General features: G+C 43.0%; 1 protein-coding gene across 2 annotated transcripts in view; it reads left to right on the forward strand.

Moving 5' to 3' along the window:
• The window catches only part of EPC1 (enhancer of polycomb 1), a 70,348-nt gene that overhangs the window by 21,336 nt on the left and 29,656 nt on the right, over positions 1 to 19,356 (forward strand). The window contains exon 1 of one of the 2 annotated variants that reach the window (XM_083188868.1): positions 860 to 1,265. The exons of the other annotated variant lie outside the window; for it this stretch is intronic. Coding sequence (XP_083044994.1) covers positions 1,113 to 1,265 — 153 coding nt within the window. The 5' untranslated portion in view covers positions 860 to 1,112. Of the gene's footprint in view, positions 1 to 859; positions 1,266 to 19,356 lie in introns of those variants that run through there. 2 annotated transcript variants of the gene reach the window in all.

Here is a 19,356-nt window from a genome sequence, read left to right on the forward strand (position 1 = left end):
ATACGCAATTGAATACTAAAGTCTGTTTTTTCTTCAGCTTGCCAGAAAAACTGACTTAAATAAATCTCCCTCCCTATAGACCAAGGCTGGGCAAATGCGGCCCTCCAGATGTTGAGGAACTACACATCCCAGGATGCTTTGCATTAGTTTTGCTATGTGGCCATGCTGAAACTGATGCAAGGCATGCTGGGATGTGTAGTTCCTCAACATCTGGAGGGCCGCAATTGCCCAGCCCTGCTATAGACTAAACTTTATGACCAGTTTATTACACATTTCTTAAACCGCAAAATAGCTTAATTTTAATTCCATTCACTTTTTTTTTTGATCATTGTTACTGCAGCTTTATCTAAAACTACAAAATAATGGAGGGGAAGGTGTCCATACACGGTGAGATTTTTCCTGTGCATTTGAAACTATCGCATTGCATGTGATTTGTGCGCGATGTTATAAGACCGTACAAAAAGTATGTGCAGCACATACTTTTGTACTGTGCGATGAGATGCCCCGTGCAAGGGTGCATCGCTTTGCACGGTGCAATCGCATTGTGTATAGGCACCTGTTTACTATTGCTGTCATACAGTGCCAGGTAATGCATAGTCCTGTGCCTGCCAGATGTTGCCTATACCATGTAATTACAGCTGTGGTCTCAGCTCCTACTGTGCTCTGTGGCAGAGCTGCACTCCATGATAAAACTCCAGGTAAAGAATAATTATATATTCCCCCTGCACATCATCATCATTATTGTTATTGTGGGGGTTTGTATATGTTTGTGCCCCATACATCGGCTTCTCTCCAGTGCCAGGCGCGCCCCCGTCCTACTCCGGGCGCGCCCCCGACTGCTGCGGCTGGCCGGGGTGCGCGCCCGCGCGCGATGCACTCTGGGAATGGCTGCGCAGCTCGGGTTGGCTGGGGGAGCAGACAGCGGAGTTTTAATGTCCGCCATGTTGGCCGTGGCGTACTGAGGAGGGAGGGAGAGAGCGAGACGCCGGAGCGCAGAGACCCCCACGGAATAACCCCCGGAGCACCGAATAGCTCGCAGAGCCCCATGAGGAGGCGGCCCGGAGGGATTTCCCCGCACTTCGGTCGCATGGCTCTGTGCTAGACGCCGGACAATGAGCAAGTTGTCGTTCCGGGCGCGGGCGCTGGATGCGTCCAAACCGTTACCCGTCTTCCGCTGCGAGGACCTCCCGGACCTGCACGAGTATGCCTCCATCAACCGGGCCGTGCCCCAGATGCCGACCGGCATGGAGAAGGAAGAGGAGTCGGTAATGATTGCCTCCCCCCCCACACACTCCCCCCGCATAGCTCTGCGCACAGCATGGCGGCCATCTTCTGTCCTCTCGCCGCCGCCTTGGGAGGGGTGGCGCAGGCGGCTTTTCCCGGGCCTCTGGCACTCCGACAGAACCGGCTGTGGCCACTAGGGCCTGTCTCCGGTGCGTGTGTGGCCCTAGTTCAGTGTCCGGAGGGGTTTAACAGTCGTAATTTGGACCGTGAAGGCACAAAGGGGGTCACGTGACGGGCCGCGGTCGGCCATTTTGTTGTATCTTCTGCCTTTGGGCTGGGCTTGTTGTGAGCGCTGAGAAGGTGCAGCGGCGGTAGCGGGCTGCAGGGGGAGCCCGAGAGCAGGCAGCGCTCACCTTGTGGGATGGTTTGTGTACATCCAGATCTGACAGGAGCACAGGCAGGATGCAACTCTTCCCTGCCATGCATCCCAGTGTAGGACTCGCACACGCCTGCTCTGCCCCGCTCCCGTGTACTTTACCTGCTGTTTGCGTTAGCCTGAGAGAGCCTGGCATACACAGATTATATATGTACATATATGGATTTTAACCCATGTACACGTTTAGTGCTTGACTTTAATTCAGGTTGACTGTGTTTCTCAACTTATTGTTGCAGGCTTTAGTTACAGAAAATCATCTTCATTTTGTTTTTTTTCACCACCACCTGCATCAGTGTTGTCAGTGTTTCCATGTTATCCAACAAATTACAGTATTAATGTTTTGGGCACAGTATGTTTTGTTTGTGTTGGTTCTGTCGTATTATTTAAGAATGTGCTTAAGTAATCTAAAGCACATAAGATCTAGTTAGGTTTTGTCACTGACTCATTTATTATATGCAAGTAAACAATTTGTTTTTGACACAAACCTGTGTGTGTGTGTGTATATATGTATGTATGAATTTGTGTGTGTGTGTGTGCATATGTGTGGTTGTTACTCCTGGCTTAAGTTTCTGGAGCAATTTGACTGCTTTGCAACCAGCACTTCACTTCATTTGCACTTGACTGCAAATCATGCCGGGTTACATCGCATTGAATGACCCCCTTTTATTGTACGTCTATTGGGCCTGATTTTAAGGTTGCTCTGCTGTTTACAGCTTGTTTCCATAGAAGCATCTCCTTTTGCAGAATGTCACCTGTAGGTTCAGTTTGTGAAGTTTTTTTTTTTTTTTTTACTTCAATTTTGTCCACTCTGCATCTTTTCTGTCAAACTGTTGCTTGCATGATGGTTTTCTTGTTTCCTTGTTCGTTTAACAATATGTTGCCCTCTAAGTCCAGTAAAAGTTGTTAACTAGTATTTGCCTAAACCGTTTGTGGCCTTTGGCTATATAAAACATGTGACAGTCTGTTGAAAGAATTGTGAATAATTTATGATTATAACTAAAAACGTATGAATGCATAAATTTGCTTGTGCTTATTTTGAGGCAGTAGCAATGAAATGCATATTGAGTTTTTTTTTTTTCATGATTTAAGTGACCTTTATGTGCCTATAGCAATGGTAGATAGGTGTGTGTGTGGTATATTTAGACAGCCATATATAACTTTTGATGGGAGGATGTTCCTTATACTTCATGAGTAACTGTAAACTAATGACATCGTGTGAATTACAACTTGATTGCTGGAGTAGCTACAGTAGTTTCACTTTCAAAATTGCAACAACAGTCTGCAGTCCTGCATAATGGCCCTTTATTTACATTTCCTTTTTTACTATTTACTTGGCAAATAGTTAATTATCTGTCATTATCAGCACTTGGTCACTGAAAAGGTGTTCTTTTCTTCTAGTAACAAACAACTTAAGATTGTTAGATAAGATATATATATATATATATATATATATATATATATATATATATATCTCTTAACATATATATATATATATATATATATATATATATATATATATATATATATATATATATATATATATATATATATATATATATCTCTTAACTACTAACATTACACGACTATAACCTGAAACAAGGTGAAGATGGTTTTGTCCCCAGATGTGAGAAATAATTGTCCATTATAAGTCACCATGGGGGTACACAGCCCCTTTAAAAGAAAATTAAAAACCTATATATAATACCATTTATCTCCTGGTTAACCCTTGGAGTGGCAGCGTTGCTGTGAGAGATGTGAAAAATACCTGCTAAAAATGCCAGCCTCACGTCGTTTATTTTGGGCGCAGTATATAACGAAACTTGAATTTTAATTGACTTCAGATCATTTGCAGGCAATAACTACTACGGCTCTGGAATTTTCAGCAATATTTAGCAAATCTCTCATAGCAACGTTGCTTCTCAAATGGTTAATGAACTAGTATGACCCTTTAAATAAATATATATATATATATATATATATATATATATATATATATATATATATATATATATATATATATATATATATCTATATCTTATGTGTAATCAAAGATGTAAAATAGTTGTAAGGAAGAACATGGGTAACCTATTGTATTGTAGAGGAAGTGTTCACTTACATCAGGGATGGGGAACCTTTGGCCCTCCAGCTGTTGTTGAGCTACACATCCCATACATCACTGCTACAGTTTTACTATGTGGCCATACTAAAACTGTTGCAAGGCATGCTGGGATGCATAGTTCAACAGCTCGAGGGCCAAAGGTTCCCCATCCCTGATGTAAGTAACTACTTTACATCTTTCATTTAATTTATATTCAACTTTATTATGTATATGGGCTTAAAAAGGAAAATTAGGTGGGCAAATAATTTTTTGATGATCCTTAATAGTATATCATGTCCTACCGATGTTGCAAGTTTTCCCTCACACGGCTATGGGTTGAGAGGGAAGACTTCCAATAAAGCTACAGAGTTTGTTCTAGTGTCGAATGGCATGTCTGGTTCATTAGCGGTTAGGTCATAGCTGCACCTGGCAATATGATTACCATCTGCTGCCAGCCCCCGCAAGCCGGGGGCTGGCACAAGACGCTCGCTCACCCCATTCCGTCGGAGCCCTCCGCCGGCTCACCCCACAACAAGTCCCTGTCAGTCTCCCTGAAGCGGAGACAGCCAGGGAAAGCGGTCCCCGACCCGCTCCGTGCTGAGGTGGACGCGTGTGCGTGTGAGATGCTCGCGCGTCCCCATCAGATGGAGTGGCTCTTTGCCAGCAGAGGGGTTCTGGCGAGGGCTGGCTCTCCATCTGTACATCCAATGGGCTGTGTTCTAGTGGCCGACAGCCACTAGTGGGCGCCCAACAAAACTGTTGAAATGGAGCTTCCGGGGGACTGACATTTCAGCTCGCACCCCTTGGTGGCGTTGAGCTGACGTTCACAAAAATTCACAATTTGACTTCTCAAACAAGTGTCCCATTAGTTTTGCCAGTATTCACAATTAATCCTTACCTTAATGTGCACCTAGAAACGGAAGGAGATCAGGTGCAATATGACATTTGAATACAGCCAATTTGTCTGATCCATGCAGTTCAAATATATCTGATTAGTCTGCAACACGGCTAGTGCAGATACACTTGTACATCCTGCATATGTGTACAGCCAACCGCTCGTAAGCTGCTTGTGGGGACTTCCAAAACTGTCATATTAGCTGGGCTGGAAAATGCAATTGCCCACTCAGTAGTGATGTCTGGAACATTCGATTTTATAGCTGCCAATTGGTAAGTGTGTGTGTGTGTGTGTGTGTGTGTGTAGGTTACCAAATGTCTGCTGTAAGTACAGGATGGATTAATCTTTTAAGTGACTACCCAGCATAGCGCTGGTACATACTACATTGATTCCAGTGGTAGAATGATATCTGACATACACACTGACTGATATCGTTCACGGATTTGGTCAGTGAACGCACCCACACTTTGCTATGTACATGCAGTCGCTGATAAGATTGGCAGACTACGCTGCATGTTCAGATGACAGGAAGGGGGCGTTAATGATGTTGGCCGTACACACTGGACGATATGGTCGCATACCATAAGTAAATATTGCCCAGTGTGTACCCAGCTTTAGACTAAACACATATTTACTTCCTAGAACAGCACAAAGTTGTCCTGGTTGTTGGCCATGTCTAATATATCACGATATCCTTAGGTTGTGTTTTAGTTTCCATAGGTTTAAGAGGTACATTTTAGTTGGAACTTCTTTCTGAGGTGGCGATTAAAAAAAAAAAAAAAATGTCCTTTGAGGAGTGATCATTAATAAGCATCCAATGTCTTTGTAGGGTACAATTCAATTGTATTAGCGCATCTGTTGCACCATAGCGCCTATTTATTTAGAATGGACAACGGGCACCCTACACCAGAAATTCTTCTGGTGTAGGGTGCCCTTTTTTTGTTTTTTTGCTAATTGTGCTTAAAATGATTAGGTTCAGCCAGGGCTCGACAAACCCCGGTGACCAGTTTCTGCTTCCTGGCGACCAGATTTTTTTGGGAGGAAGCAGAATCTGATCGCATGGCTGGGTGCGCTTGCGGGAAGCAACTGCCGGTCAAGGTGGTCAAAATTACTAGAGCTGGCACCGCAATCCAATCGGCAGTGGCAGTGATGGCTCGACTCCTGATTGGCTGTCGGACTGAGCTCCGAATGACTAGCGATCTGGCGCGAGTTTTGAAATAGCCGTGCTGTGGCATACCTGCTCTTGTACATCCAGGTGGGAGATTTGACGACCACTCTGTCCGGCTGTTACCACCGCAAGCGCATGTGGTAACAGCAATGTGGAGAAGGCTGCTGCCAGGTTAACCCCATGGCAACAAGCACGTACACCTGGCAGAGCATGTAACTCCTGGAAAAGAGCATGCAATCCCTGGCATCAAGCATGAAACCCATAGCAATGAACATTTGGGTAAGCAGAATTTGTGGCATAATATGTACTAGGCATTACGGAGTGTGGCATAATGTGTAATGGGCATTATAGTGCTCGGTATAACGTTTAATGGGCATTACATTGTGTGGTATATGTAATCGGCATTATGGTGTATGATCGTAATAGGTATTATGGTACAATGTGTAATGGGCATTACAGTGTGTGGCGTAATGTGCATTTTGGCACGTAGTATAATATGTAATGGCTGTGCTTACATGTGTATGAGGTATTATGTTGTACATTTTTGTTGTGCGCCTTCTGTTTGCACTGTCCCAATTTTCAGTTTGTCTGGCTCCTACACTTTCATTCTGGCTCCTAGATTTTACAGAAATTTGTTAAGCCACATTAACTCATCCTAACTATTAGAAATGACTGGAAAATATTGTGTTATTCGCATCCAAACGGAGCAGCAATTTAATTATTCTGGAGATGGTCTTAAGTCTCCATTCAAGCAATTCTTGCTTTCTGTGAACCTCAAATTCTTCTTTGTTTTTCCAATAGTAGTAAAGAAAGGTTTAATACAAATTTAGTAGTTATAGGGGGTATTCAATTAGTGCTTTTGTTATCGTCTAGCTGAAAAAATGCCACTAATTTGGCTACCCAGTTAAGGTAGTTTTCACTATACCTTTCCACTTTTTTGAGGGTGCTAATCAGCATGTCAAATATTGACTCAATATAAGCTGTTGAAAATGCCCACAAATTCTACCAAAAAGTGTCTAAAAACACATGGATAGGTGCCAATCCACATGGTTTTCAACCTTGCTGGATTTTTGGACCTGTTGAAAAATCAACATGGGCATTGAATAGGAAGAATAAAATTCCCCCTAAAAAATGAAATTTGTCAATTTCTTAACTGGCTGGAAAATCTGGCAATAATTGACTACATCTCATAAGCAGAAAGTTAGTTGAAAAAACTGGGAGCAGACTGCACTTATCATAAAATGATTTATGTTTGACAATATCTATATTTTCACATAGGGACACAGGCCCTCATTCTACTTGATTTGCGGTGACCGATGTTGTAGATCTGTGCATGTGCGGGTATTCACTGTGGGCGCCCTCGGAAACTTGCATAGGCCCGGAGTAGCGGGACATTTTTGCAGGAGGTGTGCTGGGTGTTTCCTGGGTATACCCATGGAACAGCTGGGTGCGTCCCAGGAAAATGCTGGTCGTCTCCATGCAAACTGAGGTGGCTTACTGCCTTCAGGGGTGGGCAGCTGACATCACCGGATGTTATCTGCTGGCCCTGTTATTACAGCAGGACGTCGCTAATCTAAGTCACCAACGAGTGACTTTATATAGCGAGGGCTTGAGAAATAATTTGCTGGTCAGCATCTATTTAATGATTTTGGGCCCGCATGCAAGGCTGCGAAAGATGTTTTTGCAGATCCATTCGCAGGCCTGCAGGGACATACGCCGTTCTGCGGGGGGCGGGCATTCATGTGGACAGTGTTTGCTGCTTTGCAAGTTAACCAGGATGAGGGCCACAATGTGTAGAAATGGGACCTCTTCCAATGGAAAATGAGATTCTGTACCAATACTTTTTCCATAAAGCCCATATGGCACAAATGCACACTTGTGCTTTGCACAGTGTGCTCCACAGTTCTTCCATGTGATGTTCTGCATCATATAAATGTTTCTTCCAGGCAGGCAGCATGGAGGAAAGTGACAACCTATAACAAATAACAGTACTGTGCTACAGATGCATGGATCATCTACCAGAATCCTATGTATGAAAAAGACATGGCTTGTATCTTTCCCAGGTCGCCACTAGGCATTGTATATGAAGTTATTTATATAGGGCGCAGACTCATTCCGCAGCACTTTACAGAGAACATTCAAATCAGTCCCTGCCCCAATGGAGCTTAGCCTATATTCCCTACCACATGAACACATGCATATACATTCTAGGGTTTATTTTTTGTTTGGATCCAATTAACCTACCAGTATATTATTGGATTGTGGGAGGAAACCATAGGAAACTCACGCAAGTACGGAGACAATATACAAACTCTGCAGTTAAGTATGTGGTGGGAATCTAACCCATGATCTCCGTGCTGCTCTAAAGGCTATCCCTTTTGATGAAAGTTCTTAAGTTCTGATGGTTTTGGTAAAAAATCTCCTCATTCTGCTTAACGTATTCAGACCACTTTTTCAAAAGCCAGATATAGAGTATCAAACTTATTCTAATACATTATTGCATGCCATAGGTGATATTGAGCAGAAAACAGCTCACTTCTGGTGTTTTGAGCTTTAGCTCTAAAACGCCCAGTGTGTATGCCCAGCGGTGGTGCATTGTCTCCGTCCGCCGCCGGCCATCTGCTGGTTTTACCAGCAAACTGAACCACTTTCCAGAGTCTCCTACTGTGGAAAGTGGATCACGGTCAGTATAAAATCACTGTGTGTATGCAGGGACCGATTTTTGAGCCAGCAATTTTTTTTTTTTTTTTTTCATATCCTTGCTGGGCACAAATGGTGTATGGACGTCTACTTTTTTACCACCATTAGCCAGGTTGCACCCAGGATTTTGTGCCCTGCTACAAGTCGGGTGCAACCTGGATTGTTACTCCTTTTTTCACTGGCATCCCTACCAGACATGTCTGGTGGGTGACTTCACCGGAGGTGGGTCCTGAGCTGACACTGGGAGATGAGATCATATACCAGTGCTGGTGGTTTCAGTCCTGCACTGTGCAATAATCTGCTATATTTATGGCTTTCTCAAAGCAGTATTACTGTGCACACACTACAGTATTTGGAGTTAAGTGAGAGGAGCTTTGGTTTGGTTCTCCAACATAACCTAGATGCTTCAAATAAAAATAAAACTTGACATAGGGGATACTGAATTAGAAGGTTGTGGTCACTTGCGCTAATTAAATGAAAAGAGCAGCTCAATAATGGTAAAAAAGGGAAAGGATTCCTTTTATTTCCTATAGTGAATGTTGAAATATGAGCGCTGGTGGGGGGGAGGAAAGGGAGAGAAAGATACGTGTAACAGAAAAAATGAAAGAAAAGAAAGAGTTGATAGGAAGAATTAGATTTTTCCCATCTAATTCTTCCTATCAACTCTTTCTTTTCTTTCATTTTTTCTGTTACACGTATCTTTCTCTCCCTTTCCTCCCCCCCACCAGCGCTCATATTTCAACATTGACATAGGGGATATTTGAAGAAAAAAGTTTGGTACTTGTGTATTATCACAGCGCCCATGCCCGCAGATTGCATTGTATGCAAATATTGCATGCGATTTGCATATGATGCGATTTAGGACACCACCACTATCCACATCAGTTCGATCTGTTTATACCCCCACTATCCACGTCGGCGTGGAGTTGATTTAATAAAGTTTGGCGAGCGCACGTGTAAAATGAGGCCGAAGCATGACAAGCCCTGCGAGGGGGAAGTGGAATACATGTCAAGTTATCTGCGTCCCCTCGCCACACTTTATAAAATCCGCTCCATGCTGACGTGGATAGTATGAACAGGTCGGGAGGGCGCATACCATGTCCTCACGCGGGGCTCGCCACGCTTCGGGCTGACGTGGCTAGTGATGATGTGCTAAATCACATTCTATGCAAATCGCATGCGATCCACGGGCATGGGCGCCGTGATAATACACAAGTACCAAAAGTTTTTGTTTTGCTTAAAACCAAGGTCCATTTACTGAAAAACTCAATGTTTTAATGAAACAAAATTGAATCTGGCTTTTATCATTCCTATTCCATCTGAATATGCATCAGAGTTATCCATTCTTTGTATGTCTATCTATCTATATCATACAAAATGTTACTCGTTTGGTCGCTAAAATGGGATTTTTCGCATCACACCTGTTAATTTGGTCAGATTTAGCTGCCAATTACCGGCAACAACTGAATATTCCCAGTGATCTTCCATCACTTTAGATGGGATATTGGAGGTGATTAAAAAAACAAACAATTGAATTAAAACCTTTTTGAGATCACCCTTAACCCCTTCAGTGGTTATTATGATGAGCAGTGGCCGGCCTGCATTTATTGCAGGCCGGCCACTGCTCATCTGCTGGGTGGACTGCTTTTCATAGCATCTTGCAGTGGAAAGCCAACCACGCCTGTGAAAATCGCTCAGTATGTATGCTCCTAGTGTTTTAAGAAAAAAAAAAAACCTGCCAACTCTGACCGTGTAATGCATGTCCAAACTATGGCCCTCCAGCTGTTGTGAAACTACAAGTCCCATCATGCCTTGCCACAGTTTTGCTATTAGGGAATGCTAAAACTTTGGCAAGGCATGCTGGGGTGTGTAGTTTCACAACAGTTTGAGGGCCACAGTTTGGACATGCCTGGTGTAATGCATTTAAATTGGGGGCAATTCAATTGTTTTCCCAGGCGGCTACCACAAGGTGATGCAAAATAGAGTAGTTCAGTTGTTGTCCGGTTTATATGCTTGTTAGCTGCCGGAACTTCGCTGTCCTGTCTAATCAAAGCGATTATTGAATCTCTCCCTTTAATCACCCCCATGGTATAACACCGCAAAGTTTTTTTCTTTTGCATTTGTCTTCTGGACCACAGACGCAGTAAAGCACAACTCAATCTGTAGCAGACACTGGGCAGGGGCCTTAAGCTGGGTACACATATATACAATCATCGGGCCGTTCTTCCAATCTGGGGGCAAACGGCCGTTCGATTGTATAGGTGTGTACGCTGTCCCAATTGCTGCTGTGCGACCGATAAACGGCCAAAAACGCTCTTGGCCGTCCACGGTCGGTCGGTCGAAGGTTCTTTGCTGCTTAATATTTCATCCGACGAAGTTTTAATAGAGTGGGCTGGAAGCTCTTTTCAGGGCACCATAACACACTATTAAAACTTCAACATTGATTAATGTCTTAAAGTGATGCCTCTAAAGTGTTGGGCAGTGAGACATTAAACACACATTAGTTAAAACAGCAGGCAAAGGGTTACAGGGTCTCTCATATACTTCTTCTTGCGATTGTTTGGACGGGAGTACATCGGACGTCTCGAGCAAAATTGTACATATGTGTACGCGCAGAACATGTATTCGGTCGATCGAACGGTCGCAAGAAAAAGAAAAATTGTACATATGTGTACCCAGCTTTAGCCATACAGAAATTGGTTTGAACTTTGTACAACATTGCACATGAAGCTCGATTTTAAACTTTTAGTGTGAAAAAGGGAACTGCTGAGATACAGGACACTTGTACATCTGTATGAGTGTGTATCAAATTGATCAGTGCAGTCTTGTGAAGTAAATAATAACAGAATGGTGGCTGTGGGCAACTTCTTTACACTTCAGAAAGCTTGACCCATTTCCCCACCAGTCCCTAAATTTGATTGACTCGCCAATTATGTAGTGGAAGATAGTACTGAAAATCTGAGAGGACTGAATGCAGCATTGAAAATTGCTTCACAATAGGAGGTATACAGAGCAGGTCTGTTCAGAAGTGTTCTAAGTGCTGTCAACCTAAATGAGAAGGATTGAATGAGTTGTGACAATGAGTGGGGGAGGTCCTAATGAGGAGTGAGAACTAGTGTTTATTGCTGTGATCCACTAGCTGTCAATCATGGACATTGAAACAGATTGGCAAGAGTGGTTTGGTTAAAAATGGTACACCTATGAAAAATAGTCCTGGGGAGAATACGGTTTTGCAAACTATACGTGTTGTGTGTGTGTGTGTGTGTGTGTGTGTGTGTGTGTGTGTGTTTATTTTTTTTAAATGCTACATGTTAAGTTAAATTGTTTGATTAGAGTGGCATAATGTTCAGTGCTGATACATGCACATTATAATAAACCTGCTTTTGTTCTACAGTAACATTTTGTAAAGCTGTCATGAGACATAAATAAATGACTCCTGAACATGCTTTTCTTTTGTTTATTTTTCTAATGTAGCTATTAAAAATATAAATCTGTATTGTGTTGTATTGACAGCTTTAAGTGTCCAGTTTTCATCAGCGACCAGAGATGGTCACTGACGAAAAGGAGACTCTGCCGGGAGAGCCTCAGGGGGACAAGCTGCTCCTGCGACCATTAGGGGCTGAACAAGGGAGCGCGCGCCCAGCAATTTATCGCCCACAGCACATACAAATCACTGGCAATATGGTCGCTCAGCGACCATATTGCCAGCCTTATTTTCTTAAAATCGCCCCATTTGTACACCGTTAGCTATCCAAATTGCAAAAGGTTTAAAGCTTCACTAATTAAATGTTACTACTGTGTTCTTCTGCTGGAGCTTTGGGTCAGCTCAGTTAAGCCATAGTGGAGAGTTGGCACTGCTATGCAAATCTAATTTTATATTAGTTTTTTTGTGATCACCGTCAATGGTAAAATCGCAGTCTTGTAATTTTTATTATGACTTCTACATAGTTAGTTATTGAGAACAAAGGGCAGTGTAGGTTTACACTGCTTAATGTGTTGGGTAAGTCATTGATTCTGGACACTTAATGTGAAACCACTGGGTTAAAGTGTGGTTAAAATGCATAGTTATTGAATAGCTGTAAATATCACTGCTAATTGAATCTGCCCATAGACTTGTATAATATATAATTCTATATGCACAGGAAAAACAACCATTTTAATATCAAGATTCTGTTGAAAAGTGCTCTTTTGTTTATATGCACTTTGTATACTTTCTATTCCAAAGCAAACCTGTATCAAATCCATCCCGAGTGTGTTGTAAAATATTAAGGGGGCGGTCCAGTTGTCTTCCCCCACGGCTACCGTTAGGGGGCTCAAAATGTTCAACTCCATTCTGCTCTGTTAAATTACCTGTTAGCTGCAGAGTAGATACTACCGAGTTCCGAGAAGCATTGGGGTCCATTCTATTCAAAACTATGTGAATAGCGCCTGGTGTGAGCAGACTAGGCGTTTTCTGCTCGCATCTGTCCTGGGGTGCAAGAAGAATTTGACTAACGTAGGGGGGGTGATGCGGTTTTGTGCCCTATTGCAGCACAAATGGCATCACCAAAGGGCACTTAAGTCTGAAATGCCAGTACTCGTGGCAAAATACTGGCAAGTACTGGAATTCTACAACTTAGCAGCGCCCTGATTTACAATGGCCTTCTGGCATTTTTCACATGATTTTGAATAGAATCGACCCCAATGTATTTGTTTTAGTTTGAGTGCCCTAACCACTGCTTATAGATGAGTTTAGCCATTTTGCGTAGCTAAACTTGAGCTTTTAGTCACCTCAATACCAATGGGTACCCAAATATAGCAATAGTTGATTTGCTCTGTCAGGTGCCTATTTGCATAGACGTCCAATGGGGATGTGTCAAATGAAGTATTCACATTTTTATTGAAGATACTATTAAACCGAATGCCAGCCGTACGGACAAAGGGTACAACCATTCAAATTGAATTAAATGAAGTGAAATTCACTTCCTTAGCTCTGTCCTTGTGTTTCCTTTCTGAAAAATATTAACGTGTGTACCTTGGGAAAACAAGTTGTACACACGGTGCAATATATTGCTCAGTGACCCTTTATCATCAGTTACCAGAGATGCCCAAATAAGTAAAATAAAAAATAAATGTATACATACACAGCACACATTTACCATAGAGCTAATTTATGTAATGACTAATGTTGTAACACTGCAGATAAAACACATGGGGGGAGGGGGGTTTCAGTAATTGAATTGTTTTCCCTCCTGTGGCTAGTAATAAATGGTGCCCGATAGCGCAATTCATTTGTTGCTCTCTTCGGGCATGAATGTCGTCATGGGGTAAATTCTGAGTATATATTGTAGGGATGGGAAACCTTTGTCCCTCCAGCTGTTGTTGAACTACACATCCCAGCATGCCCTGCTACAGTTTTAGCATTGCCAAGTATCAAAACTGTAGCAGGTCATAGTGGGATGTGTAGTTCAACAACAGCTGGTTTGCTATAGGTTACCCATCACTGATATATATTGTATACTCGGGTGTTTACTTCTGCACCTGGGTTATGACACACAGTAATTTTGTGGGTATGTGGTGGAGAGGTAGACAGTCGATATGTTAATGCATGGGTCCTCAAACTGCGGCCCTCCAGATGTTGTGAAACTACAAATCCCAGCATGCCTTGCCACAGTTTTAACACTCGCTTACAGCAAAACTGTGGCAAGGCATGCTGGGATTTGTAGTTTCACAACATCTGGAGGGCCGCAGTTTGAGGACCCATGTGTTAATGGTTCCATGTCAGCCTTTTGCTTGTGTCCACCTTTTTATCTGTCAACTTTGTTCATGTCGACCTATTGACTGTCTACTTAGATACTTTTTAACATTTAGGGGGGTATTCAATTCCTGGCGCTATTTCCAACAGGGGGAATAGCACCCGACGCCTATTCAATGCTGTCATTTCCGACAACTTTGAAGGTGGAGTTTGACAAAACAGATCCGTCTTAAAAACAAGTCGGATCTGTTTTGTTGGAAACTACTTTGGATTGTCGAATTCACAGCTGTTTCTTAGCAATCCACGGCTGTTATCACCACTCAATAGACGGAACATTGAATTCCCATCTAGCGAGAAACTGTCTAGCTGGGCGAAAAAGGAACTGAACGTTCCAACATTCGGAATCAAGATTGAATACCTCCCTTAGACCATAACCTTTCAGAGCATAATTGTATTGAATGCATAGAGAACTTTAGAGTTGTCATAACACGGCAATTGAAACGAGCAACGATTTATATGGTTACAAAAACAGAGAAAAGGCTAGCAAGTGTGTTTAGTATACATTGAAAACTTTTACAAGCTTAAGGCCAATACAGATGTTGAGGGGTGGGCTAAGCATGTTTTTGCTAAGCTAGGCAATTTCCTAATGTCTAGTTCGCCCATACACATGCAGCAATGTGTGCTAAGCGGTTTTATTTATCCCCCCTTTTTTGCTTAAGATAAATTGCTTATGCCAATAGTTCATAATGTAGATCACTATCGCTCATTCTGTACACACAGAGCAATTTGCAGTCACTTGCTAAGCAAAATTACTGGATTTTGACTGCATGCACTGACTATCTGAGTCTGGCAATGGCGACGGGCAGAACCGCATCGCCATAGGGTGTACACCTGGAGCGATTTGTGCTTACTTTCTAAAGGATCTAGACAGATTGCTTAGAAAAGAAGCCAAATTTGCTACATTTGTACAGTATGCCCCTTAATACTTTTATGGAGGGGGGAATCTATGCGTCTACACTTCATAGTGTAGACAGTGCTCCAGTTTTGCTGCATCTAGAGAGGGAGTTTTTTCTCTTAATCCTAGGGTCAATTGAAAATAAGATTAATGTTGGATATTATAGTCCAGCAACAAATGTTAAAATAAATAGTATATTTCAAAATAATCCATCAAAATCACAAAATGCAATTGGTGGCTAATGATTAGGACCCAGAGACTAATTCTGCCTCTCGGTCACAACCCAATTCAATAAAGTGAAGATGACTGGGTGTGGATGGAAAGGTCAACATGCAAAATATGATATGGGTTACCAATTGGTGTAGCACATAACCTTGCATGAATCCCTTCACTCGCTGTGCTTGACGTGGACTCCGATTGGGAAAGGTAAAGTTTAAAAAAAAAAAAACAAACCTCCAAGCTGGATACCAAGATGTCTCTGCCAGAAGCGAGCAGTTGTACTTATGGTGTAATGTAAAGACAAGACACAGGAATTGCAGGAGTTTTCCCCCACAGCTCTGTAATAACTCTTCAGAAAGCAAGTGTGAAATTGCCTTTTCGTTATTTACAGTCTCATAACAAAATCTTTGCAGGACTTAAGGCCCCCATACACTTGTGAGTAATCGCATGCAATATCCTGGCAAATGATCCAGTGGCTGGAGTCATTGTATGCAGTCCTTTTGCATGCAATCCCAGCAAGGACTGTGGATGCGATAAATCTATAGTACAGGATGTACGATATCCGACACTGATATGCACAGCACCACGCATCTGATCCGGAGATAAAAAAACCTGGGGTTTTGCCACTTTTTATCCAATTTTGGCCCAATGCGATTAAATCGGCCAAAATTACACTTGTATATGGGCACCGTTACTTTTTAAGACCGAAGACAAGATATCAGTTGACACTAGATGATGTCCGAGAGAGCCTCTTATTTGTTGCTCTTATTTGGGTGGAAAGGCTGCAGGGGTACAAATTTCCACACACTGGAAAATTTACTAAGATGTGTATTCTACTTCACATGTGATGTTGCTATGGGCAACCAATCAGATCCTGTCTACTATCTTCTAGAGCAGTGGTGTGAAACTCTTGGCCCTCCAGTTGTTGCGGAACTACACATCCCAGCATGCCCTGCCCCAGATTTTATATATAGGATTGCTAAAACTGTGGCAGGGCAAGCTGGGACGTGTAGTTCCACAACAGCTGGAGGGCCATTAGTTTGACATCACTGTTCTAGAGGGTGCTAAATAAATAGATTCTGATTGGTTGCCCATAGCAACATCACATGTGAAGTAGAATACACATCTTAGTAAATTTCCCCCACTGCCTCTTGAGGTGGTGAGCTGAAATGTGCGTTATGTCTGCATCTGAAAGAATAGGCGTCTGTGCACACATGTAGCACACACGCCCTTTTGTGGGGATGACAATTAAATTAGTTTGATGTTCACTGACAAAATATTTCCCTGGAGTATCCATTCAAAATATGAAATTGGGATGATTATTCACTAAAGATACAGGTTGAGTATCCCGTATCCAAAATGCTCGGGACCAGGAGAATTTTGGATAACGGATTATTCCGTATTTCGGAATATTTTAATATTTCAATGATGTATTTTGAAGTATCTTGCATTTATGCTGTATAAACACATAATATACACACAAATATATTTTATTACCACATAAAATACACACAAACATATTTTAATTGTTCAAAAAACAAGGTTTCAAAACGTGAAACAAAATGTGTGTACTATCTCAGCACTGAATTTGAATGCCAAGCAATCATTGTCTTGCACATATATAGTGCCAGTTACATATCATGTCCCCAGTGATGCTGTTACATATGTCCCCAGTGAGTTTTTAGCAAAAAAAAATTTTTTTTTCACTTTCTGGAATGTCCGTATTTCGGAATAATTCGGATAACGGATATTCGGATACGGGATACTCGACCTGTACTATTTATTATTGCTGGAGAGGACTCAAAATGTAACCTTTAGCTGGGTACACATTAACACGACATGCAAACCGTGTGATGTTATTAACCATTTTCCCGAGAAATTATATGCATACACACTGTGCAATCTTGGAAAATATATGGTCTATGGCCACATCCAAGAGTATGCTTTTAACAATACGTACAGATATTACTAAATTTGGTACTTGTGTAGTTTCACGGCGCCACAGTGCGCACAGTCTGTCTTAGAAACTTGGCAGCTTGCCAGACGCTCTGTTTAACTGCGCGTTCCGCTCTAGCTGTTCTCAGCGTAGCGCGTGGCTGCTTCCCATATGTAAAGCTACGTTATCAGCATAGTGCCGGGCAGCAGCTGCCCAGTGCTGACAGGTCACTGTGGTACCGCTGAAAAAGGGGGTGTCCGAAATGTACACGCTACAATTTAGACGCTTTAGCATCTGAATCCCGAGTCCTTGCAAGCCGCTAAGAAGGGGGTTATCTGGATTCAGACGCTAATGCGTCTGAAATTGGTAGGGTGTAGGGGTACATAGGGGTGCACTGTGCAAAACACTCCTAAACCTGTTCACAATGATACTAGTCGACGTAACAGCTGTCAACCTTGTTAATTCCACTATCCATGCCAACCCGAAGCGTGGCGAGCAGCGGCGGTACGCGTCCTACGATCTTTTCATACCCCCACTATCCACGTCGGCGTGGAGTTGAGAATAGAAAGTGTGACGTGGATAGTGGGGGTATGAAAAGGTCATAGGACGTGTACCGCCGCCCCTCGCGGGTTGGCGTGGATAGTGGAATTAACAAGGTCGACAGCTGTTATGTCGACTAGTGTCATTGTGAACAGGTTTAGGAGTGTTTTGCACAGTGCACCCCTATGTACATCTACACCCTACGAAATTCAGACGCATTAGCGTCTGAATCCAGATAACCCCTTCTTAGCGGCTTGCAAGGACTCGGGATTCAGACGCTAAAGCGGTGGCGCCGTGAAACTACACAAGTACCCTAAATTTTCAGTAGATATGCCAAACAACCAGCAAGTACACACCGGACGCTTTGACATGATTTGTCATTCAGAACTCCGTTATCGTCCATATTGTTTAAAACATTATCTGATGTGTAGCAAGCTTTTATGTGCACCAAATCTGTGCCTAAATAGAAAACTCCCTGCCAAAGATGATTTAAGTGTTAGGGAAAACTCCTTGAGATGACACATTCTTTCAGAATAGAATGTTTTTACATCAAACTGCAATAAAATTATATTATCCCTAAACCATAAACATTTCAGAGAAAATTTGAGGATTTGTACACATGATAAACAGTTAAGGCCCCCATACACTATGCGATTTGGGCACGATTTCACCCGATTCGATCAATCTGGCCAAATCGCACTTGTAGACATCCCGTCTGACCTGATGCGCGGTCTCCCATGGATCGGAGTCAGGAGGTCGGATGGGCTGCACGTAAGATTTGCTAAATGTTATGTGCCGCCCGGAGCTGTGCAGGGGGACGGCAGCGGGCGGGGGATGCTGGCTAATAGAGAGCCAGGGGGAGGCTGCGTAGGGAGTCGGGCAGGCGAAGAAGCTCTTGCGATGCCATCGGGAGCAGGGTGCCGGGCAGTGGAACTTGAAATAAAAAATGCACATACAGATGACTAGAAAGCCATTGATTGGCTGAGAGAGGTCTCAGCCAATCAATGGCTTTCTAGTCATGTGTGGGCTTTTTTATTTATTTTTTCAATTTCTCTGCCCCTCCCGCCTCTCCGACAGCCAGCGTCTTCTACTGCCTGGCGCCCTGCTCCCGCTGGCACTGCAACAGCTTCCTTGCCTGCCCGACTCCCTATGCAGCCTCCCTCTGCCTGGCTCTCTATTAGCCGGCATCCCCCGCACGGCTCCCTCCTGCAGCTCCCCGGGGACTACATATGATAAATCCATGTGATTTATCATATGCAAAACTTGGCACATCAAGTGCCTAGATGTGTGTCCCCCCTCCCGGGGAGCTGCAGGAGAAATCGGGTCCAACTTGTCCCTAGGACAAGTCGGACTAATGTATTGGGGGCCTTTACTCTTTCAGATGCTAACTATAATCTCTGCTAATGATCTAAAGGGAATAGTGTCCCTATACACACTGAACTGATTATCAG

The sequence above is a fragment of the Crinia signifera genome, chromosome 5 (assembly GCF_055691185.1).
Source record: "Crinia signifera chromosome 5, ASM5569118v1, whole genome shotgun sequence".
Taxonomy (NCBI): Eukaryota; Metazoa; Chordata; class Amphibia; order Anura; family Myobatrachidae; genus Crinia; species Crinia signifera.